General features: G+C 43.8%; 2 protein-coding genes across 21 annotated transcripts; both read right to left on the bottom strand.

Annotated features, from left to right (window-relative positions):
- Window positions 1–1,474: 1,474 nt before the first annotated feature.
- nyx (nyctalopin) lies at window positions 1,475–4,618 on the bottom strand. Its single transcript, XM_034574296.1, has 4 exons — window positions 4,594–4,618; window positions 4,203–4,489; window positions 3,636–3,940; window positions 1,475–2,711 (listed from the first exon to the last, which is right to left on the bottom strand). Exons 1-4 carry the CDS (start codon window positions 4,616–4,618, stop codon window positions 1,895–1,897), a joined length of 1,434 nt encoding a protein of 477 aa, XP_034430187.1. The 3' UTR covers window positions 1,475–1,894.
- A 3,446-nt stretch (window positions 4,619–8,064) lies between these two features.
- Window positions 8,065–21,819, bottom strand: ddx3xa (DEAD-box helicase 3 X-linked a). Of its 20 annotated transcripts, none has more exons than XM_034573263.1 (23): window positions 21,525–21,819; window positions 20,506–20,557; window positions 20,222–20,269; window positions 19,508–19,567; window positions 19,127–19,219; window positions 18,958–19,029; window positions 17,053–17,136; window positions 16,533–16,706; window positions 16,043–16,190; window positions 15,721–15,822; window positions 15,533–15,632; window positions 15,299–15,434; window positions 15,078–15,172; window positions 14,900–14,998; window positions 14,461–14,621; window positions 14,197–14,341; window positions 13,969–14,113; window positions 13,635–13,673; window positions 12,363–12,544; window positions 11,909–12,026; window positions 11,672–11,825; window positions 11,389–11,501; window positions 8,065–10,982 (listed from the first exon to the last, which is right to left on the bottom strand). In XM_034573263.1, the coding sequence occupies exons 1-23, from the start codon at window positions 21,567–21,569 to the stop codon at window positions 10,882–10,884; spliced, it is 2,466 nt and encodes an 821-aa protein (XP_034429154.1). In that variant the 5' UTR covers window positions 21,570–21,819; the 3' UTR covers window positions 8,065–10,881. The 20 variants fall into 20 exon arrangements, with proteins under 20 accessions (XP_034429154.1, XP_034429158.1, XP_034429156.1 ...); XM_034573267.1 differs by having other exon boundaries at window positions 16,599–16,706; XM_034573265.1 differs by having other exon boundaries at window positions 19,547–19,567.
- Window positions 21,820–23,689: the final 1,870 nt, after the last annotated feature.

Genomic DNA, 23,689 nt, shown 5'->3' with positions numbered 1-23,689 from the left:
GTCATGGACATAACAGACGTGTGACTTGTCCCCGTGTCAATGAAGATAAAACATTTCTTTATATATAATAATTTTCTGTGTTGGAAACATGAACCTCAGAAACTTTTCTTTATCTAAAAATCCAGACGAAGGAAAACGAATAAACTCAAATCTTTTACTCAAGTGACAAAACAAAATCCTTTGAGGGAAAAAGTACAAAAGTATTAACAAAATAAGTAAAAGTATTGTTCTACAGGAAAGTCAATATTTATATACATTATATATTTTCAATTAAAAAATGATGGGCAACTATTTTCTCTTTAAAAATCATTTTTAAACATTTGTTGGTTTCAGGTTCTGTTTGCTTCTTATTCAGTTTCACGTGATAATAAACTTAATAACTGAGTTTTCAGCTGTCAAGTATAAAAGATACAAATATTCCTGAAGACGATTAACAAACTGATAAAGAAAAAGCCTTGACGTGACAGTTTATGACATTTGTGCGGCTGCGTTTCATATTTGAGGAGAACGTGCACTCGGCTGAACTCTGCGTTTTGTGGTTTCAATCAAACCAAGTGCTGGAGTGAGCCTGACGCCGGGTCACTGTCGTAATCCTGCAGCTTTAAAGTGAACAAACGGCGACTGAGGACAGATGTTCAGACTTTTATCAAATTCTCTTAAAAGGAAAATGGCCTCGTCTCCTCTGTTCGAGTCGGAGACGTCCAGGAACATAAATCTAAACGAGACTTTATTTTTATAAAAGTGCCGAACGTCCTAGTTTCAGGTTTATCTGTTAGAAAGTGAAGAAATTTAAAGATGTGTGAAGCAAAGACTTTAAATAAAGATGAACACCTCTTCTCCACTTCCTCCCACCCTCCAGAAACTAACCAGTATTTTACACTGTTCTATACAGATTCAAAATAATTTGTTCTCTAAATGTGAATCAGTGTCACACTTGAATATGAAATCAATAATACTGAAGTGTTTCTGGATTTCAAAGCTCTGTGTGAGGTGCAGCTTCCAGCCTGCAGCCGTCTAATCCCACATTAAAGGGCCATCGGGCCAACGTGCAGATTAACTGCTGCACCAGCGCTGGAGCGACTGAGGGTCACGAGCAGACGAGTGAAAAGTTCAGCAGAATTTATTTTATTTCGAAAACTGAACAGCGACAGAGCGAAGTGGAATCGGACCGAACTCACATTCACCAGGAAACAACACGACAGAGCACAATTGATCTGGTTTGTACTTTTCTATCGTTTTCCGCTGCTCGTCGGTGGATCTACGAACGAGAACTTTGAAGAACGCAGGAAACCTGAAAGCTTCTCTGACACCGTTCCCTCCCCCACAGTCCACGAGCCGACATATGGTGGTCACACCCACTACGCCCCCGGTACGGAGAGAGATCACGTCCATAAAGATGAAACCGTCCGTCCATAGGAGGCAGAAGCAAAGTGTCTCCGCTCGCTGCCCGACGTCACGGAGCCGCGAGCAATAAGAAGATTAATGCATTTACAGAAACAAGCTGCGGAGCCGACATGAAGAGAAAGGAGCAGCGAGGACATCTGTTCAGGAGATAACGACTCCTTCACTTTACACATTCAGCCAATGAAACACCAAGAAAACACTCCAACATATTACATCATGTTAATTCAATTGAGTTATTATGCAACAAAAGGTGGACGTTCACGTCGACATTTTCCTCTCGACGCATTAATCCGCTGTTTGAAATCAACACCTGCTGCAGGAGATGAGTCTGAAGCCGACATGTCTATAAATATCATCGATTATTGGACGTAAACCTCGTGAGTAGAAACATCGTCAGTCTGCGAACAACAAATCCTTCGTTCGGCCGAGCGACGACTTCTCCTTCATCTCATCGGCAATTTGAAAATCTACTTCCTGGTTCCTCAGCTCCTCATGTGCAATAAAGACCAGCGTGAGCATCTGACGGGCCAATCGCAGTGAAGAGGAGCCAGCCCACGGTGAAGCCGACCAGTGATCGGCCGGCCCCTCGACCTCCGACCCCCGAGGAGAGCTGCCCCTCCTCCAGCAGCGTCCCGTTGCGGAAGCTCTCGGTCCCGTTCCCCATCTCCTCCCGGAGCTCCTGCTGCAGCAGCTTGGAGACGAGGCTGTTGAAGCGGTTCTCGGTGGTGGAGGCGACCTCCGAGGAGGCCGTGGTCAGGTTCAGCTCCCCCGGGTCCAAGCAGGAGCCGTTCACCTTGGCAAAGACCACCTCGCTGAGGTCCAGGCCCGACACGGAGGAGGGCGAGGAGCAGGGGATGTCCCGCACCAGCTTGTAGCTCTCCATCCACTCCTTCAGCCACTTGAGGGAGCAGTCGCACTCCCAGGGGTTTCTGAAGAGGAAGAGTCGAGCCAGGAAGTAGATGGGCTGGAACACGGGGAAGGGGAGGGTGGTGAGGTTGTTGCTGTTCAGGTGCAGCGTGATGAGGCTCGTCAGGTTCTCGAAGGTTCCCTCCTCGATGAACAGCAGCTGGTTCCGGTCCAGGTAGAGGGTCTCCAGCTCCACCAGGTCGCTGAACCAGGTCCTGGACACGTTGATCAGACGGTTCCCGCCCAGGTTGAGCATCTTGAAGCGGCTGAGGCCCTTGAAGGCGAATCGAGGAAGATCCGTCAGCAGGTTGTCGTTGAGGTAGAAGTTCTCCAGCCGCAGCAGGTCCTGAAAGGCCTGGTCGTGGATCACGTTGATCCGGTTCTCCTGGAGATTCAGGTACCTGAGACAAGAAGACGTTTCAAAACCTGAACTGAATCCGGTTCTTTGTGTTTATGGATAAACATTTTTACTTATTTATTATCTTTACTGAGTTTTTATTTCACAGTATTGTGATCGTATCTTACTTGATCATATTTTAACTTATTGTATCGTTTCGTACCGTATCAAATTATATCGTACATATCTGATTTAATCGTATCGTATCTTATCGTATCTTATCTTATCTTATCTTATCTTATCTTATCTTATCTTATCTTATCGTATCTTATCGTATCTTAATTTATCGTATCTTATCTTATCGTATCTTATCTTATCTTATCGTATCTTATCGTATCTTATCTTATCGTATCTTATCTTATCGTATCTTATCTTATCTTATCTTATCGTATCTTATCGTATCTTATCTTATCTTATCGTATCTTATCTTATCTTATCTTATCTTATCTTATCTTATCGTATCTTATCGTATCTTAATTTATCGTATCTTATCTTATCTTATCTTATCTTATCTTATCTTATCTTATCTTATCTTATCGTATCTTATCGTATCTTATCGTATCTTATCTTATCGTATCGTATCTTATCTTATCTTGTCGTATCTTATCTTATCGTATCTTATCGTATCTTATCTTATCTTGTCGTATCTTATCGTATCTTATCTTATCGTATCTTATCTTATCTTATCGTATCTTATCGTATCTTATCGTATCTTATCTTATCGTATCGTATCGTATCTTATCTTATCTTGTCGTATCTTATCTTGTCGTATCTTATCTTATCGTATCTTATCGTATCTTATCTTATCGTATCTTATCTTATCGTATCTTATCGTATCTTATCTTATCGTATCTTATCGTATCTTAATTTATCGTATCTTATCATATTGTATCTTATCTTGTCGTATTCCCTCGAGCCGGAGACTTACTTGAGCCCCCCCAGGCCGAGCAGCGAGTTGTAGGCCACTGCCTCGATCCTGTTCCTCTCCAGGTAGATGTGCGTGAGGTTCTCCATCCCCCTGAAGGCCCCGGGGATCCTCCTGAAGTTGTTCTCGAAGCAGAACAGCTCCCTCAGCGCCAGCTGCTCGAGGAAGATCCGGTCGGGGATGTTGAAGAGGTTACAGTCGGACACGTCCAGACGCACCAGCTTCTTCAGGCCCGTGAAGGTTCGAGTGTGGAGGTAGCTGATGTACTCGTTATGAGCCATCTTCAGCTCCACCAGGTTGGAGAGGCCCTGCAGGACGAGAGGCTCTCTTTAGATTCAGGACGATTGATATGAAGAGTTAAATATGAAGCTCTGCAAACGATTGAACTCATAATGAATCCATCAATTATCTGACTGCTGAGGAGACAAAGATTCACTCGGAGGTTTGGACAAAGTAAAAACATCTGAAAGAACATTTCTCTCTCTTTTCTTATGTTTTACAAACCAAGAATCGAGTAATAAAGAATAAAGAATAATGAATAAAGACAGAATATTCGGGATGTTCTCAGACCTTGAAGGCTCCAGGAGTGATGAAGGAGATGTTGTTGTGGTCCAGAGACAGAGACTTGAGGGACGGCAGCGTCCCGAACGCTCTCTCCGACAGGAACTTGAGCCGGTTCTTGTCCACGTTGATGGCGGAGGCCTCGCAGGGAAACTCTTTGGGCAGCTCAGCGAGGCCGGAGCGGTCGCACAGGACGCTGCAGCTCTTCTCCTGAGTGCAAGAGCAGGACGCCGGACAGGCCCGGACACACGCCCACCGGGCCAACGCCGCCTGGGGCAGCAGGCACAGCACGGACACTGGAGGTCGAAGACAACAAGACACCAAGGTCAAAGCATCAGAGCAACAACAGAAGAACACAACTTTAAATGTTTTTCACAATCCAAACAAACTGTAAATCCACAATTCTTTATCAATAGATTCATCATTTTGTCTAAAACAGATTCAACAAACTGTGAAAATGAAAAAAGATTCACAAAATCTCCCAGGATCCTTTTCTTCAAAATGCCTCAACAAGCAAAAACTGCAAAATGTTCAGTTTCCATCCTAAAAACAAAGAAAATCTGAATTTGAGAAGAAAATGTTTGAATTGTTTACTTGAAAAAATGATTTAAACCATTATCTCTTAATTTCATGATGAAGTTGTCATAACTTCATGAAGTTAAGAATCACTGCAGCTTCAGTTCAGTGAATCTCTCTTCACCAGCTGCTGCTGAAACATGAGGAGGTTTATAATAAATCCATCAGAGCTTCAACAGCTCTGGACCTTCAGGATCCACGTTTAGCTCCGAGTCCGACCTGGACTCTGATCGGTCCGAAACCAAAGAGAACTTCTATCGACCAAATACAGGTTTGTGATGTTTTGAGAAAAATCTAAACTCTACATCGACGTGATAATCGAGGGTTTACGAAGGTTTTCAGAGCCGAGGAGACGGAAGAGAAGGAAACTGACCAGTGAAAGTGAGGACAGTCATTTCTGTGATGTCTCATCTGGGACGGTCCAGGATTAACGAGGGTCTGAAACCACAGAAACAGAAAGACTCATGAATTATGTAAATATGGGTCAAAGCTGCTGCTGGATGATCATCTGCTGCTGAAGTTTGAATCTTTGAAGCTTCAGCCTCAGCAGGTCAAATAAACGACCACACACACACACACACACACACACACACACACAGGTTAAAGTCAGAAACGTTCACGTCTCTTTGTCGCTTTGACTTGATTTACAGTCGTTTGGAATCTCTGAAGACGGAAAGAGACGCATGTTTCTCTTTGTAGCCAGTCTCTGTCTCTTTGCAGCCAGTCTCTGTGTCTTTGCAGCCAGTCTCTGTGTCTTTGACGTCATCTTGTGTCTTTGACCTGAGCTCTGACTGTCACACATCAGCAGTCCCTGACATTCAGGGCCCTGTCGGCCTGTTTTCATTCATCCATGAGCAGAACTGTCGAGCTGAGCAAACACACAGACACACAAACACACAACACACAGACATGGAGGAGACAAACCTGTCGATGTTTCCAGACGCTCTCGTCCATGTGTGTTAAAGTTCGTCCACGTTTCCTCACACGAGTCCATTCTCCTCCACATCAGTCTGATCAGGGAGCGCTGCTGCAGACAAGCTGCTCTGATGATGAAGAGTAGGTGGTTCTTACACTTCATCCTCCCCCTACACACACACACACACACACACACACACCCACACACACACCAAAAAGCCATCTCTTAATGGCAGTGAAATCCCCTGGATGGAGGGAGGGAGGGAGGGAGATGGGCAGGATTACAGAAGTAAAGCAAAGCTTTTAGATCAAACCACGATGCAGAGCGGTAACTTAGAAACACACAGATTACACACACACACACACACACACACACACACACACACACACACACACACACAGCATGAAGTTGGAAGTGAAACTAGTGAGGAATGCAGATGTTGACGTGGATTAGAGGATCATCTGATGACAGAGAAGATCAATACAATTTGTTAAATAAGATTATTTTCTTTCTCCACAGAGACGAGTCTGTTCCTGACACGCACACGCGCACACACACACACACACACGCGCACACAGACACACACACACTGGTTTTATCTCTGGATCTGTTTCTCTCTTATCTTTCTCTCTTTTCTTGTTCTTGGTTCTCGGTGTTATCACATGAACCATCAGTTCTAAACAGAACCTCTGAGAACACGTGTCTGAGAGTGTTGCACAAACACACAACTCTTTACAACCTGGAGAACATGATGTTCCTGCTGGGAACCGACTTTTCACATTCAAGACCTGTTTGTGTTTGGTCGAATGCTCTGAACGCTTCGGAATCAGGTGAATGAACCTGAAGAGAAGCTGTTTCCTTTGTAGGTTCTTGTGTCTGAAGGCATTTTGTTTCTCTTTGGACTCATTTTGAGTCTTTGTGTAAAGTTAACACTTCATAGAGGCTCAGGCCCCCGTGCCCCCCCCGTGCCCCCCCGGCCCCGAGCCCATTCCTTCAGGAGTTCAGACTTTGAACGTCCCTAAAACCTTATTTTCAAAATGACACAGAAATTACACAACAGGGTATTAATGGGTGTTCGTGGCTCGGCGGTTATGAAACCTGCTCAGCACATTAGAGACCATGTGACCTTTCAGGAAAAACCCTCCTAAGAACTGGGGTGAACTCGTTCTTCCTGCAGAACGAGCGACAGGAACCGACGCTGCTGTTCATAGCCTGAAGAACCTCCTGCTGACACAGGAAGGTTCAGCTGATGAGAATAAAGAAGACGTCACTTGGTCGTTCAGTCCACATGTTCACCACCTCTCTGCACATCTGGCTTCCCTGACAGCTGTGGGACATCACTCTGGATTGGGGTCGTCTGGTGGTCGGCTCACCGGGTCTGACTCCACATCACCGTTACACGATTCCTCTCCTGAACTCAACACGATTTATTTTACTGTGTTCGGGGCCTCGTCTGTTTGTCGTCTTTTACACCAACATGGAAAAAACCTGCAGCTTCAAACCAGTTCATGTTTCGACTTGATCTTCAATTAACCTTTTCAGTCATTTTTAAATAAAAGACAAACGCGTGTTGGGTAAATAAATATGAACGACACGTCTCTTCCTCCAGCCGCACAAAACAGGAAGCCAAAATATCCTGGTTACAGGTGACGCCATTTTGTCTTCAGTCTTGACGTCCCAACGATACAAGTACTCGACCAATCGAGTCAGTCGGTTTATATCAAATAACTAATTAGAACCAAACCGATCAGAAACATGAACATTTGAACAGTGAGATAAGAACATTTACTTAAAATCATTTGTTTGGTCCATGTCCCATCTGCCAACATGGAGGGGGGCCGACAGCAGCCTGCCACCAGGGCGATGTTGTCGAATGGCTTCATTAATCTTAGTGTATTTAATGTTTTGATCTTTGACACTTGTTATATTTTCTAGTTATAAACTAAATTTGAATTAAATAATCAGAAAAAAAAGTTCTGTGATTTCCACACCTTCACGTTTATATTTTCTTTGACCATTTGTTGATTCAAATATTCTGTTTTAATATCTTAAGTTTTATTTCTCCCTTCTCTTCTGGATGAGACATTTTGCTTTGTGAACATGAACATATTTGGTTTTCATGTTCTAACGTCTCAGATGATTAACAACTCAGGTTTTTAAAAGAAAAACAAACGTCGGCAGGAAAATAACACACCCGACACAGATGAGTTGACAAATGAAATCCTTTATATTTTTTGTCAAAAAGAAATTGAGCTCGTCCAGTCTATATCAAATTGAGTTTTGCCGCCCGGCCGCCCTGAATCCACACAGGGCGGCAGGCCGCGTGCTACAGGTCGTCTCTGCACAACTACAGTAAAACAGGTCTTCAGGAAACATGCTTGATTTTTCCAGATACTTTTGCATTCAAACATTTTATTTGGGTAAAATCATACAATTGCACAGCTGAGTATTTTCCCATGCAGTGCAGGAGCCTAGAAGCTAATACAGAAAGCAAAGTCTACATCTAAAGAGCTCCAGGGTTCTCAAGAGAACGTGGAGCAGGTCTCGGGTTCTGCCTGCAACATGCAAAACCAGAACCTCCCGTTCAGAGCCGCGGTTGCTGCGGGTCAACGCTGCAGACCTGCTCCACGTCCGGAGAGAACGCCAGAGACGTCATATGCAAATACAACAATGAGAATAAACCACATGTTTGTTTCTTTAAGGATTGCCATGTGCCAGACATTCACTGGAGAAAAATAATCAGGTCAAATTAGAGTAAAAAAATCAATAATGCACACAATTGGAGAATCTGAACACTTCTGCATTTATATTCTTAGGAAATTTATTTGCTCTTGACAGCTTTATTCCAAACCTTGGCATGTTTGTTCAATTCCATTTCAAATTTTGTTGATCAATTGTTATTATCGGATAGAGATGACTGGCCCCCGAGAAGGCCCCGAAAACAGCTGTGGATATTATTTACCGAGTCCAATGTATCTTAAACATTAAAAAGCTCACACTACCCCGAAATATATAAATTTCACGCATACAGGTGACATTCAACATTCAAGTGCCAGTGTTTTTGTACTGTCTTTTGGTCAAGTTTCTGAAACTTTCAAAGAATCACTTTGAGGCTTACAAAAATAAATATTTGTCAAAAATGCTTAATAAATTACACAAAACTAGCAGCAAAAGTAGAATCTAGAAATCTGTGCAAATGGCTAAATTCCCCCCCGACTGCTAAATCCCCTGGTCCCAAATAAATCCTGGTTTTAACGTTGAGAACCCTTCCCCTTTGTAAACAAGCTGCGTTTTCACTATCTCCTCACACACAATATTTGGAAGCTTAAGGACACATAGTCAAGACATCTATATAAAACTCTAGATGTGCAATAAAAGAACTTCTGTAAAACTTGATGGACACGACGCACAAGGGCCTACACACCTAAATCAAGTAGCACCATTCAATCTCAAGTTCTCAACACTGTCAGTGCATCAGCTTTTAGTTCAATTTCTTCAAAAATAAAAATGTTCAAGGCACAACACACCCAATGAGAAAATAGGGAGCGTTTAGAAGTGAAACGCTCCGTCACCTCCTCTCGATGGCTGCTCCTCTGCGAGAGGAAAAGCCTGCTCTGGCTCCGCAGAGCCACAGATTTATTTTTATCCACGTCTGAGCAGATGAACTCCTAGAGGACCTGACAGTACGTTAATGCTCCACACAGGAAGTGGACGCTCCGTCTTTGGCCACCTCCACAGTTACACTACGCAGCAATGAAAACCAAAGCCACGGTCGACGGCGGTGCACCAAAAACGGCGCCCTCCCAAAAACGCCTACCCCCCCGCCCCAGTACCCCTACCCCCAGTGGTCGGAGCGCTGCTCTACCCGCTTCGTTCCTCGCTGTTAAATTGATAAACCTCAGTGATCATTCAATGCCTGTCTCTTAAAGATGAACCATGCCTCCAACGCAGCTTGAAAAGAGAAAACGTTTGTAATTAAGTTAAGCCTGCGACTCAGTTCACGTGTCCTTCCTCCTTGACCAAAAAACAAAACACTTGCAAGCGTAGAATACCATCTGGGCCTCGTGGTCGGGTCAGTAAACACTAACGCCACGCTGAGCCCCCCCGATGCTGTGGTCCATTATGCAGCCATTTTGAACTTCACTTTCAAGATGGCAGGCATTTTTTGTTTTGATACATATTTGTAGAGAAACAATTAAAAAAAAAAAGTTTTCAAATTTGCACACACCTGCACCAAAATGTCGCAAGTAAAAATAAACAAAAAACACCGCCCACTTAACGTAGCTAGCACTTGGTAACATACTAGCTGCCATAACACTGTCAAGTCAATTCAAAAATGTGGAGTAACAAGTTCCAGCATCGATTAATGTTAAACCTCAGCGATAGTTGGCACTGAGCTTAATGACGTCTGTGTTTCTTAAGATTACGATAGGAATGGATATTTCAAAGTCTACCATATCCGTAAGAAGGAGCCTGTCCAGGATAGAGTGAGCAAAAAAAGAAAAAGAAAGGAAATGTAACTTTGTCCCTTAGGATTAAAATACGGTTGCTTCACAGAGTGGCCCAGTTTGGATCAATAGTAATGGCTCCAGTAGCTGTTTGACTATAGAAAAGGCTACGTGATGTTCCTGCAATAAATTTGAAGTTCAAATGGAATCATGATTCCCGGGAACAACATTGCCCCAGTATTTGCCAAGGTTTGATTAAGTCCAAGCTTATTTTACCTTTCTAATATTTTTCACCAAACTAAACAGTAAAAACAAATTTAGAGCTCTTGGCCATGTTCATCTGGTGAAATGAAAACATAGATTTCCTGTTTAAATTCAAAAGGCACAGTACATTAACATACAAATGATCCTCAGGTTATTCAATCAAGTTTTTCTCCCCCCCACAAAAAGAACAAAAATACTTTGAACAATGAAAGTCCGAGGTTGCTGTCGGACAATGCATGTCAGCATCCATGCTCACTCTGAGGTGCGCAAATCTCTGCGGTCTCCGGTGCGTTGCACGTGCTGGTGACTTTCCTTTCGCGTCGTGCTGCACTTCCTTTTTGAGAGAAGCGAATGGCAGAGAACCAGGGTTGGTAATGTACTGTGTGTCAGTGAAGCTACACAGGGAGGGTTGTTATGGTCTGGCTTGAGTTAACATGTGGTTTCCATTGGGTTTGGTTGGCATGGCAACCTGTTCCTTAGGCGACTAGTTGCCCCACCAATCCACGCTACCAGAGTTGCTGTAGTTTCCTCCATAGCTGTCGTTGCCGTAGAAGCCACCGCCGCCGCCACCACCACCGAAGCCACCTGCGGAGGACAAGGTCAAAGGTCAGACTCCTGGAAAACGACTTTTTAAATATCTGCTGATAATTTGGCCACTTGGCAGACAATACAAACAGACATTGTGTGTTCTCACATGAAGAACACAGAGCAACATGATCATGTACGTGGATCCATGAATAATTAATACAAGTCTTTTTGCTCCATTTTTGTTCCCGATCACTCCTGGGACGGATCACAACCACAAACTTTATTTTCACCTCGTCATTCAATTCACTTGTTATGAAACTGTTGATTAAAGCTATTTTAAAGATCATAATTGGCAACTTTGTCGTTGCTGTGGTATTTGAGAACTGAAGCACTAAACAATTCCAGTTCTACACTTGATTGATGGTTTTCAGTTGACTAATGTGAGAAACAGATTTTTCCTTACCGCCGCCAAAGCCACGGCTTCCTCCAGGGTTTCTCCCTCCACGGCTGCTAGCAAAGGTTGCAGCGCCACCGGGCGTCTGACGGTAATCTCTAGCTCCGAAACCGCCTGAGAACCTGAACAAAAGAAGTTTCGTTTATGTTATGGTCGAGAATTTCAGAAGGTACAAGTTGTAAAACCTTAACTTTGTGAACAAAAGATAGGTGGAGCCTGCGTGGCCTCAGACCTCCACCTGACGAGGTTCTCGCGTTCTGAAACTGAATTTGTTGCTGTGAGTGACCGTTACCTCTTGGAGCGTCCACGGGGGTTGCTCTTGTGCTGGTGCTCGTAGGCGAGACTCTCAAGCCAGGGGGGAACCTCCTGCTTGGCCTCCACCAAGATGTCCAGCAAATCTTTGGTTATGTTGCTGTTTTTGTCGTTAAAGAACGACGTGGCCAGACCTGCACAAAGCAGAGCAAGAGATTATTTTCAGCCGCTGTAAGATTCATGTTCATAACAGCATCAGAAAATAAAAATGTCTTACCAAGGTTGCCCACACGTCCCGTACGGCCGATACGGTGAACGTACTCCTCAATGTCACTGGGCAAATCAAAGTTAATGACATGCTTCACATTGGAGATGTCCAGACCTCGAGCAGCCACCTGGAAAAGCAGATTATTTTAAATGTGAGAATCAGATTATAGAGAAACAAAAAGTCCAAGTTTCTTTTAATGTCCATAGTCATGTTTATAATGGAACTTGAGTAAATAAGTAACGTTTCCAATTTTGTAAATTTTTGATGAAACCAAATCAAATGAAAAAGTATATTTATAAGAGAAAAAAAACATGCAGCCCTTTTGGAATATTTCATGAGTTAGTTACAACATACTATGAACATGCTTAAACTTTTGTTCAAAGAAAATAGAGATTTAACTCTATGTCCTCGTGTTGAAATTCAATACGCAATAAAGAGTTTTACAGAAATAGTTATAACATACAGCTGTAGCCACTAAGATGGGGCAGCGTCCGGATCGGAACTGATTCAGGGCCTCTTCTCTGTCTCTCTGGGATCGGTCCCCGTGGATGCTGGTGCAGGCGTAACCTTCGTGGTACAGAAAGTCCTCCAAGGCATCGGCTCCCTTCTTGGTTTCCACGAACACCAGAGTCAATGACGCTTTTGCTGTTTGTGCAGAGAATAAAGAGGATGAGAACCAAGAGACCGGCGCAGAATTGAAGGGCAAGAAACGGGAAGAATCCATAAGTGGGAAAAAGGATATAGATGAATATCTGAACTAAGATGGGAAATCAAAACTGTGACTGGAAAGGCCTGAAAATCCAAGATCATGAAGTAAATCAAACAAATGAACTTAAAAATGGACAGGGGCTGAATAAAAAGCTCAACCATTAACTGATCACCCAAGATTCAGATTCTCAAGTTCATAACTTGAAACCAACTACAGCCAAGTATGCGCTTTAACAAGTCTGTATTAGTTTCCTTTGTGTAGTGGCTGTTCTTTGGAGGTTGAGTGGTTTTAAGAAAGAGGTCTGCAACATAAAATGCACAGGCACAAGATGCACGGCATTTAATGTTTGTAGAGGTCAATCAAATGTCTAAATTAGAATCAGAGCACATATCGGCCCCTAAATTCCTCCAAATGTATCTGATTCTTTGACATTAAGATCATGGAATAATTATCTGGGATTAGGGTGAAAATCATCTAATCTCACTGTTAAAGTGATGCACACCAATATCTAATGAGTTCTGTCCTGACCAACATCACAGCCTTAAACACAGTTTGGTGAAAATCTGTTCACTCATGCTTGTGTGATCTGGCTAACAAATAAACGGGGTGGAAGCAATCTCATTGGTGGAGGTAAAACATTAAAAAAAGGTATCGTCTTTGTTATTTAACGAGACGTTGTCTGAACCTGATCTACAGAAACAGTTGGGGCCTTTAAATCTGTCACAGACACATGATTCATGGAAACTGAGCTTTCTCCACAACCACCAGACAACATGGCCGTGTTGAGCCACGTGACCTCACTGGTCAGGATCCTACAAGCAGACTTCCTTTGCAGTTCGGAGAGGTCAGAGGATACTATGCAAGGTTAAGGCATCATCAATCCTACTAGTTCTTCTTGTAAATGAAGATTAAAAATAAAACATAAAAACTGAGGCAGCATGTCAAGCAGGAGAACAAAGGGAAAGAATGGGCAGTGATGTTTCTGGCTTGTGGGTCAGAATGGAGTTATGGTACGTTCACACTTACCCGGTTTCTCTGGGGTCTCTGTCTCCTCACTGGGAATAACTAAGATAAAACCAAACCGGCCGGTAAACATGAGGCTTCTCAGTAAGTACATACACAGCTTTAGATCATCATGAGACGCACACCCCATTAAACACGACATGTGGTTCACTACCTGCTCACCCAGCATGATATTCTGGGTTTTGATATTTTATCTTTACTAGAACAAACAGCATTTACTAGCAGAGATTAACAAAATCAATATTAGCTCGATATGGTGCAGACTGACAAACACTGGTGTTAGAGTCTAATGTGACATTCCAGGGCAGAAAATACTTCATGTGTTTTCTCTTCTCACCTGTGGCGTTGAGCAGATCCAAGAGGAAGGACCTCTTGTCATTTTCTTCCACCCAAACCACCTTCTGGGTGATGTTTTCTGAAGTGGAACCAACGCGACCCACTGCCAGGAAAATGTAGTCCTCCAGGAAATCACGAGCCAGAATCTACACAAGCAAACAAGCCAGATAGTGAAGTATACATATATTTATGACAAACAAGATTCTGTAGACTTGAGTGACTTGTATACCTGGATCTCCTTAGGGAAGGTGGCACTGAACATCATGGTCTGACGAATGCCTTTAGGTGGCATCGTATCCTGTTCCACAATACGTCTGATCTGTGGCTCAAAACCCATGTCCAACATGCGGTCAGCCTCGTCCAGGATCAGGTAGCTGCACAGACACATTAAGCTTAGTTAAACATTTTACACAGATTTAATCAATTGCCAAAATTAATCAAGTGTGAGTAGTTTCAGTTGAATCCTTTTCATAAAGCCCGGTGTTATACTTACTTGCAGTAGTCCAGACCGATCTTGCCCCTCTCCATCATATCGACCAGACGTCCAGGTGTGGCCACAAGAAGATGACAGCCTCTCTCCAGTTCCCTGATCTGTCCACCGATGTCAGCTCCACCATAAACTACGCAGGGACGCACACGAGAGCGATAGGCAACCTACAGAGTGGGAAGAAGAACAATTAAGCTTCAAGATGTCCATTTATTCAATGTGGTCCATTCTATGATAGTGTATTGGCTCCTTTCAAACTAAATTCAAGTTTGTGATGTGTTTTAAATTGGTGAGTGCATCAGCTTCTGAAGGAGTATCTCCTTGAACAGCCCAAGGAGATCCAGTAATAATAGGTTAACATCTAAGAGCACTATTCTTTATTCTCTGGCACCAAGGGAATTAACCATGGCGAGTCAGTCTGTGTTCCTGCAGAGTGAGAACTCACCTTCCTCGCCTCGTCATAGATCTGCAAGGCCAGTTCTCTGGTCGGAGCCAGGACCAGGGAAAGCGGGTACTGTTTACGACGGCCGTACCTTCCGTTGTCCTGAGGATAAAATAAATAATCTTTACAAGAAGCCAAAAGGGTATAGCAGGATGTGTTCATTATTCTCTTGGCTCTGTACCTGTCCATTCTTGGCGGCCTGCAGAGCTTCTCCTGGTCCTTCGGTGAAGATCTGACTCAGCACGGGTAGCAGGAAGGCAGCAGTCTTGCCAGAGCCTGAAACACAGCAGGGATCAGGCAAACCATAGATCTAAGAGTACACTGACCTTTTGCTTTGTCAGGGTAAATTAATACAGAAAAGGCCACAATGAGCACAGATTCAAAGAATATAGAAATACACACCAGTCTGGGCGCAGGCCATCAGGTCTCTTTTGGACTTGATGATGGGGATAGCATATTTCTGAACGGGGGTGGGACGGGTGTAGCGACTCAGGTTGATGTTCGCCATGATAATCTCCCCCAATTCCACATCATGGAACTACAGAAAAAACACAGACCATCAGTAAAGAAATGAAAATTGTTTCAAATGATTTAAGTTTGGCTAGAAAATGAACAAGCAATGATTTACAGACTTACACTATCAATATGAGGCGGGGAGTTGGCCCCAGTGGCCTCCACAGGAATATCGTCATATTTCTCAAAATTTATCCCAGTGTTGCTTGCAGAAAAAAGCTCCCTAGAAATAAAATGTTTGATTAGTTCCGGACGAATGCAGACAATAGGTGGATGGTTTTTTATTTATTTATGAGCAGAATCTTTCTCACGCTTCCAGGCGCTCATTAGGAGGAGTCTGCTTGGACCAATCCTCATCTCTGGACTCCTCCCAGCGGTTGTTTCCTCCACTTGAGAAGCCTCCGCGCTCATATCTACACAAACACATTAGATATTAGGCACCATAGATAGTTATCAGTGTGTACAAACTAGCAAGCTAACAGCTAAACTCTTGTCAGAGCATATTACTGATTTCAGTTTGTTGCAATGGAAATACTCATCTTTATACAAATTATAACATAAGAAATACAGTATATAGTCCTGTCAGATTACAAACCAAAAGACAAACAGAAAATGTAGAAGCTTCACACACACCTTCCCCTGGAGCCGCCGCCGCCACCTCCACGCTCATTGAAGAAGGTCGACTTGGACCTACTATCAGTGCGTCCCCCAAAGCTGTTGTAGGCAGCGTCCCTGGGAGCTCCTCCCCAGTTGCCGTCTTTGTTTTCAAAACCGCCAACTCCTGCAATGAACGGAAACGCACTTGTTAGCTACAACTAGGTTTCCCCTGTTTAAATTAACCGTTGATCGTCAGACGATGTCACTTTCTTACCTAAGTGGAGTTTTCTGGGTTCTCTTTAAAGCAAAATTGCCAGGAGTCGTTCAAAGACCATCAAGGCATTCAACTTAATTTAAACCTAAGTGCAATTCTTAACTTTCTGAAAGTCAGTTATGTTTATATGAACAGCTCAAATGTAATCCTGTAAAATCAAGGGTGGGGAGGGCAAGGTTTCCATCTAAGGCTACACTGTCACCACGCTACAGCTTAAGTCAGACATATTAAAGCATGACAGGTTTACCCCACCTGCATTTTGCAGTGGTTGATTAAAGGAGCCTCCACCCCTGTTACCACGGTAGGCACCGCGCCCACCTCTATCATTGCGAGGGGGTCCGCGGCCTCCATATGACCCATTAGTGCGATTGTCGTGGAAACCATTCACAAATCCGTTGCTACGTCCTCCGTCCCACCCAGGTGAGTCTTCATGAGACAAGAGACAGAGAAGCGTGTGAGGAGAAGAATAAACTTCAACATGTTTATCAAAAACAATGTTACTGGAACTATTGTCTTTATGTGCTGACCTGTTTTCAGCCTAATATATCATATCAATATATGTAGACCCTGGACTGAAAGTTTGCAACAGTTGTGTCAAGGGTCAAATGTATTTCATCAAATACAAGAGAAATTTCTACAAGCTCTACCTGTGCAAGAGAATTGATAGATATTTATTATATTATTTATTTTAGGTAGAATATTAATTTACCACCCTGGCTTTCTCCGAACTAAGACCTACTGAGCCCCGTCTCTTCCTGTATGAGACATTTACCACATTGATCTGCCCAGCTGTGGACACTGGCTGTGTCATCGTTCCCATCGGTGGTCACACTGTTATCAGTGCAGACTGAGGAGGCTGGTGGGGGAGGGGAGGTGGGACAATGACGGTTAGCACGCCTCACAGCGGCAGCGCTAAGTAGCAGAGGCTGAGACACGTTAGCATCTAGGAGCAGGCCAGCCGCACAGATTTAGTCTCCGATTATTCACGCTTGAGTCAGCCAAGGAGGCCGATTCTAGATCTGTGGTCAGGATCTTAACTTGCACCTGTCAGACAACAGGTAAGTTTGTCCATTTTGGTGCCACCTACAGGTAAGCACAAGCCTTGTAATGCTTCACACAGACACACTGATCAATGTACTGTAGACACGTCCACAACTGGGACCAGTTTACAGTGTTTCTTTTGTCTCCGATATTGATCCGAGTAAATGCGCCAATAGCAGGAAATTGAAAAATGCCAAGCACTTACATTGTAAACAAATTTACATCATCTGCATCAAAGAGGGAAATAAACCTCACTTCCAGAAGACTTGCCTGTCAAGTCCAAACACTCATATCAAATTGAGGCTTTACTTGAGTGCATCGATTTACTAGAAAAATACTAAATCAGGACTTGTGGTAGAATTTAGTCACTCAGTCAAGCTTGAGACAAAAGTGACACATGAGCACTATGCGAACATGGCACAGCACATCATGCAGCAGAGTCAGAGCGCAACTTTGTAAAACAGCAGTGCAGATAACTTCACACCCAAGTACAAGAGTGATGCATGTCACACCTTGAATAAGAAACACTTGCTCTTCAAATTATCTATAATGTTGCCTTGGCTTGTAGAAACATCAAAAAAAAAACAACGATGTGGCAGAGTGTTGTGTCCAAGTCATGTTGAAATGGTCACATCACTTGTAGCATATAAGGGCATTAGTTTATAAACCACTAACTAGTTTCGCAATTAACTATTCAGGTCAAAATACCGTATGACAGTTTTGGGTCTTACGAGTATGATCTACAATTGATGCAGCAACTGCAACATTTCTTGGGAAAAGAAGAATGCGTCTCCCACGTTTCCTGTCCTGATGCAGCTTACTGTCCCATTTCAATCACACCCCAAGTCTAAAGATGCTGAACACCGTCACAAGTTCCAACACTACACGTTGGCGTCAACAATCTGTTTGGCTGAGAACTTTTCCAGCTCACTATCATCCATTAAATACAGTGAGATGCCAAAAAGGATCGAGTGCTCATCCAATCAGTCGCAAATGTCAACGATAAGAAAACACGATTATCACCCTGATTTGAAATACCCATCAGAGAAAAAGACTGATGCTACAGGTGAGGAGAATTCAAATCATGTGCGAGTTTGTGCAGGTTTCTCTTCCACCAGCGAATGTGCTGGTAGAAATCACCGGTTATTAAAAAAGCCTGCACACGCTCAGGTTCAACTTTCTGGTTTATGTCAGAAATAAAGCTACATGGTCAAATGTGGAAGTGAGAGATGAGTTATTGATGTGTGAATGAATGTCAGCAGAAATGTGAAGCTCAGTTTCTCTGCAAAGTTAAACACCCGTCTAGATTTCTGTACAGAAGTGTTAAAAGGCATAAGCATGTTGGTGCAGAGCGATAAGGAAACAGGTTAACAGCTGACCCCATTGTCTCATTATTAGTAGTAGACAGTCACACCGGTGATGCAGCACAGTCTTTCAAACGACACCACCGACATGCATCATAAGCAACTTCATCTGCAAAGCTTTGATAAATGCGGTGTTAGGCCCAGACTTCTGCTGCTTTTTGTGACCATGACAAGCAGGGGCACATTGATTACGCCCTAAGAGTCCAGCTCTCTACACTGAAACTCTGCCAGCGAGTAGATGGCATGGCATGCAGGTAGAGGTCAAGGTATACCACATCTGTTTCGCCAGCCCCCACTGTAGGCATGGTAAAAGGCAAGCTCTTGAGAGGCCAGTCTTGGGTAACCTGAGCAAAAGTAGGGAAGCAGGCTATAAAAAGACTCACCCAATATTTCTGGCTCATGCAGAATGAGTGTTGGGCTTGACTTTACACTAATAGTTACCAATCTTACAGTCATCCCATCCTGACGTAAAGTTATTGCTCTGCCTTTGCTGACACTCTGCCTGCCATGGTTGTGGGCACTGCTTAGGAGAAACTTGGGGAACATTGCAGGTGAAATATGGGCTTGAGTACACAGTGGGAAAATCATGGTCTAGTATGTGCAAGAGAATTAACTCCTACAACCTAAAGGATATGGTTCATTGTGACTGCAAGCATTCCAGCAGAGAGAAGCACATCAATTAATCATGGGCCCATCATTAACTTTTACTGTGAAGTGCTTGGGTCTACCAAACCCTCCAACCCTTTGCTGGTGTGTAAAATAGCCATTTCATGCATCTGGAAATGCAGGTTGCCCTCAGCAAAGCAGACAGAAGGGACTTACAGAGATTTACTGGTGCCACTGAATAACCGCACTGTCTACCAGCGGAATAAGCATTTCCTGCTGTGGAATAAGAAAACAGTAAAACGTGAAAAACGTCAAGTGTGCAATGACACAGTACCATGAATTTTTTAAAAGACTGAATATGTCAGCCAAAAAACATGTCTTCATTTAAAGCCTTTAAGAGGCTAAGCAAATACCTCAAACTAGTTAAAGACACAAGTCTTAGATGTGAATATTGATCCCCCCCATATATCCCTGTATCAGAGCAGTCAACAGCGAACACTCGTTTTCACACGGGAGACTTTGCACCAGGAAGAGATTACTTGCAACTCTGCAGGTTTTACAATTTTGAAAGTTGCCTCTCTTATGAGCAGTTGGACATTTCAAGGCTGCGCCCACTTTACAGACTCGTCTCATTTCATCTGTGCCAAAATAAGGCGTCAGGCACAGAATCAGAAATCACAATCGAAATTGCTTTGTCTCCCAATTCTTGGCTCAAAGTCAGAGTGTCGTTGGTCTGGTGTGCAACAAAAGTTGCCGCTTTGTTTCGGCTGACAAAGATCAATGTGTTGAATTTCGTCTGGTTAGCGCCCCACCACTGTATTTCTCGTGGGTGCTTGCTTATACCATGCTCTGGTGGGCGTTCTACACCGAACACCACAAGCCAAGCCGGTGTCGGTGCGACTGGACGAGCGGCTCAGTGACGGAACTCACCGTTTTTTGGAGCCTCTCTGTTCCTCAGGTGAGGTGGAATGTAACGCCCTGGAGAGGAGGAAAATCAAGTCAGGTGTCACCTACAACTAAACCCAGGAATTAACTTCACCAAAGACAGACGGTATGACAAATCATTATATAGTGACAGAAAATCAACTCTAATTCCAATTTGAACATCTTGTACTTATACATTCGTAACTCAACTAATGACCAAAGCATAAATAAAAAATTGTTTGATTTGCTTTATTGTATTTACGTTTTATAAAATCTACAGTTTTACTTACGGCCAGTTCCTCCGCCTTGTCCGTCAGCAGAGTTCAAGTCTAGGGCAGCGAGCTGCAAAGAGGAAACGGTTGATAAACACAATTACTATGGTGTAAATAATATGTTACATATATAACAATCAATAAGAAATGACGCATGGTGCATCGTGCCGGTTGGAACAAAGCTGTACAACTTGTTCTGATGCGAATAGAGGCCGAGCAGCTCGAGTCAGTTCAAACAGCAACTTGCACAGGTTCAGACGCTCCTGAGCTTCTACAGCTGCACTCGAGATGAACACGGCCGGAGACAACGTGGTTTGAAACGTCTCCATCACCTGCTCGGTGAAGAGCCGGTGAAGAGCCGGTGAAGAACCGTGTCCACGCAGATTGCACTGACTCCGAGGCTCCACCGGCAGTTCAACCTGTTCGGTTTCAAACCGTCAGCACAACGAGGCTGCGTCGCTTTCACGTCACACAACAGAATCAGGAAACCGCTGACTAATTAAAAAAAAAAAAAAAAGACCAAAAAAAAGTGCGATTATACCAGAAACCACCGACCGTGGATTACCGTGTATAACCGACCGAACGCGAGATGGCGGGGGTTTGATTTGCGTCGGGACCTTTTATCTTCAGGTTAAGTTTAGTCGCTCAAATCCGCTGCCAACATTTTTTCCTGCGCCACGTTTCAGGCTGAGCAGGCCCGATGCTAGCCGGCTAGCACGGGACACCGGCCGGGTGGGACATGTTAGCTAACCCGTGTCCGGCCCCAGCGAGTTAAAACACGGCATCGCGACCTCTAAGCGGCCACTCGGTCACCAAGCGACGGCCCGTCGTCAGAAAGAGGGGAAGAAGTGTCCGTGACGCAGGCTCCGTTCTCCGGCGGCGACGAGCTCCGCCATCGCAACCTTCTCTCCGCCGACTCCATTTTAGCGGCGTTAGCTTAGCACAGCTAGCGGCTCGCTGCGCGTCGAAACGTCGTCAGGAAGCCGGAACAAAAGAGCGAGAAACGGGCTGAAAAGGCAGAAACGGTGCGAACTCACCTGCTGATCTAGACCGTGTGGATTATCAATGACCACATGACTCATAACTAAAGAGAGACGTGGGGATTAGTTCTGAGGAGAAAGGGTTTTCTTTGTTAGCGCCGCCGGCTCCGATCAGACGTGATGGCGCTGCTTCTTCTCGGTAAGAACTGGAGTGAACCGGTATCTAAGTGAACTGGGATGTTAGCGGGACTTTAAATAAATAAAAGTTCTGGTTGTAGCTGTGGTTCCGTGAGGATGCTGAGCGAGACGCGTCACGATGAATGGACCGAGGAGGAATGAGACCCGGAGCTCAGGTAGCGCGAGATATCAACCGCGTGACGTCAGCCCGGACCGCAGCTCTCGCGAGAGTTCACTTCCCCTTTGGTGGTGTGACGCACATGAAGATGATCAACGTGTCTGGACCTGATCTGAGACCAGTACTAACCTGAAACTGATCTGAGACCAGAACTGTACCTGAAACTGATCTGAGACCAGAACTGAAACTGATCTGAGACCAGAACTGAAACTGATCTGAGACCAGAACTGAAACTGATCTGAGACCAGAACCCGACCTGAAACTGATCTGAGACCAGAACCCGACATGAAACTGATCTGAGACCAGAACTGAAACTGATCTGAGACCAGAACTGTACCTGAAACTGATCTGAGACCAGAACCCGACCTGAAACTGATCTGAGACCAGAACTGGACCTGATCTGAGACCAGTACTAACCTGAGCTGAGAGCAGAACTGAAACTGATTTGAGACCAGAACTGAAACTGAAACTGATCTGAGACCAGAACTAAACCTGATCTGAAGAAAGAACTGAAACTGAAACTGATCTGAGACCAGAACTGGACCTTAAACTGATCTGAGATCAGAACTGGACCTGAAACTGATCTGAAGACAGAACTGAAACTGATCTGAGACCAGAACTATTACATTAAAGCTGGATTCAATGAGAAACTACTTTAATTAGATGCAATACAACAACAGAAAGATGCAAAGCTTCCACAAATAGATTCAAATTAATACAAAGATACAAAACTACCACAACGAGGGAATAAATGACTGTAGAGATACAAAATGACCACAGACCGACAAAAAACAACCACAAACAAACACAAATTTTAACAAATACCTACAAAATGACTACAGTGATATATATAACTGCAGGAATACAAAATGACCATAAACAGACACAAAACAATCACAAAGAGATGCAACCTGTCACAAATACATGGAAAAGTACCACAAATACACAAATAACTACTCCACAGAGATGTAAAACTACCACAAAGAGACACAAAACCCCAAAAGATCACATGCAAAACTAGCATAGTGAATCAATAATGACCATAGAGATACCAACGACCACCTACAGACACAAAACAGACACTCACACACAGAGTTTGCCACAAATTGATGCAAAACTAATTCACAGAGATGCTAAATGACAACATGAGGCAAAACGACCACAAACATGCAATAGATGAGGTAAACAATAACCACAAACATGAAGACAACGACCTCAGAGAGACAGAGAAGTTACATAAACAGGAACAAATTAACATAGAGATACAAAATGACCAGGATAAGGATTCACACGGTTGAAGGTTCAACACAAAAAGATGCTAAAGGACTTTAAAGTGAATCAAAACAACCACAGAGACGTGTGTAGTCATCTCGTGTGTCTTTCAGTTTGGGTTTCTTGTTCATATATATATATAAAATGAGTGTATATATATAAAATTAGTGTGTGGGGGGGTGTTTTTTTTTTACAGTAGCCAGGTTTCTATTGTGTCATAATCTGTGCAACACAAAGCTGCAGATCAGAGAAGCCTTTATTATCTGTGTGTATTAACAATGAACCACAACTTGTTGAGAATGTGTGGCCGACCCTCCTCTAACCAAACAGGGTCAGATGTCCCTGAAGGTCACAAAGGTCAAACATAAGCTCAGTTAAAGCCTCTCCGTCGACCCTCCCCCTCGCCGCCAGGTTTCTCTGGCGCTCTGCCCTCTGTTGTGCGTTCTCCAGCCTGTGATGCCTGTTCTTGTCATTTATCTCCTGCTGCAGCAGCCGACCATATGTCACTAGGATAAGTTAAACCAGAGGTAATTGGTTAGTAGGAGAACGGTCAGCTTCTGAAATGACAGAGGAATCCCCCCCCCCCCACTGATAG

The sequence above is a fragment of the Hippoglossus hippoglossus genome, chromosome 21 (assembly GCF_009819705.1).
Source record: "Hippoglossus hippoglossus isolate fHipHip1 chromosome 21, fHipHip1.pri, whole genome shotgun sequence".
NCBI lineage: Eukaryota > Metazoa > Chordata > Actinopteri > Pleuronectiformes > Pleuronectidae > Hippoglossus > Hippoglossus hippoglossus.
The sequence above is the reverse complement of the archived record's forward strand: the minus strand, read 5'-3'. Positions and strand labels throughout refer to the sequence as shown.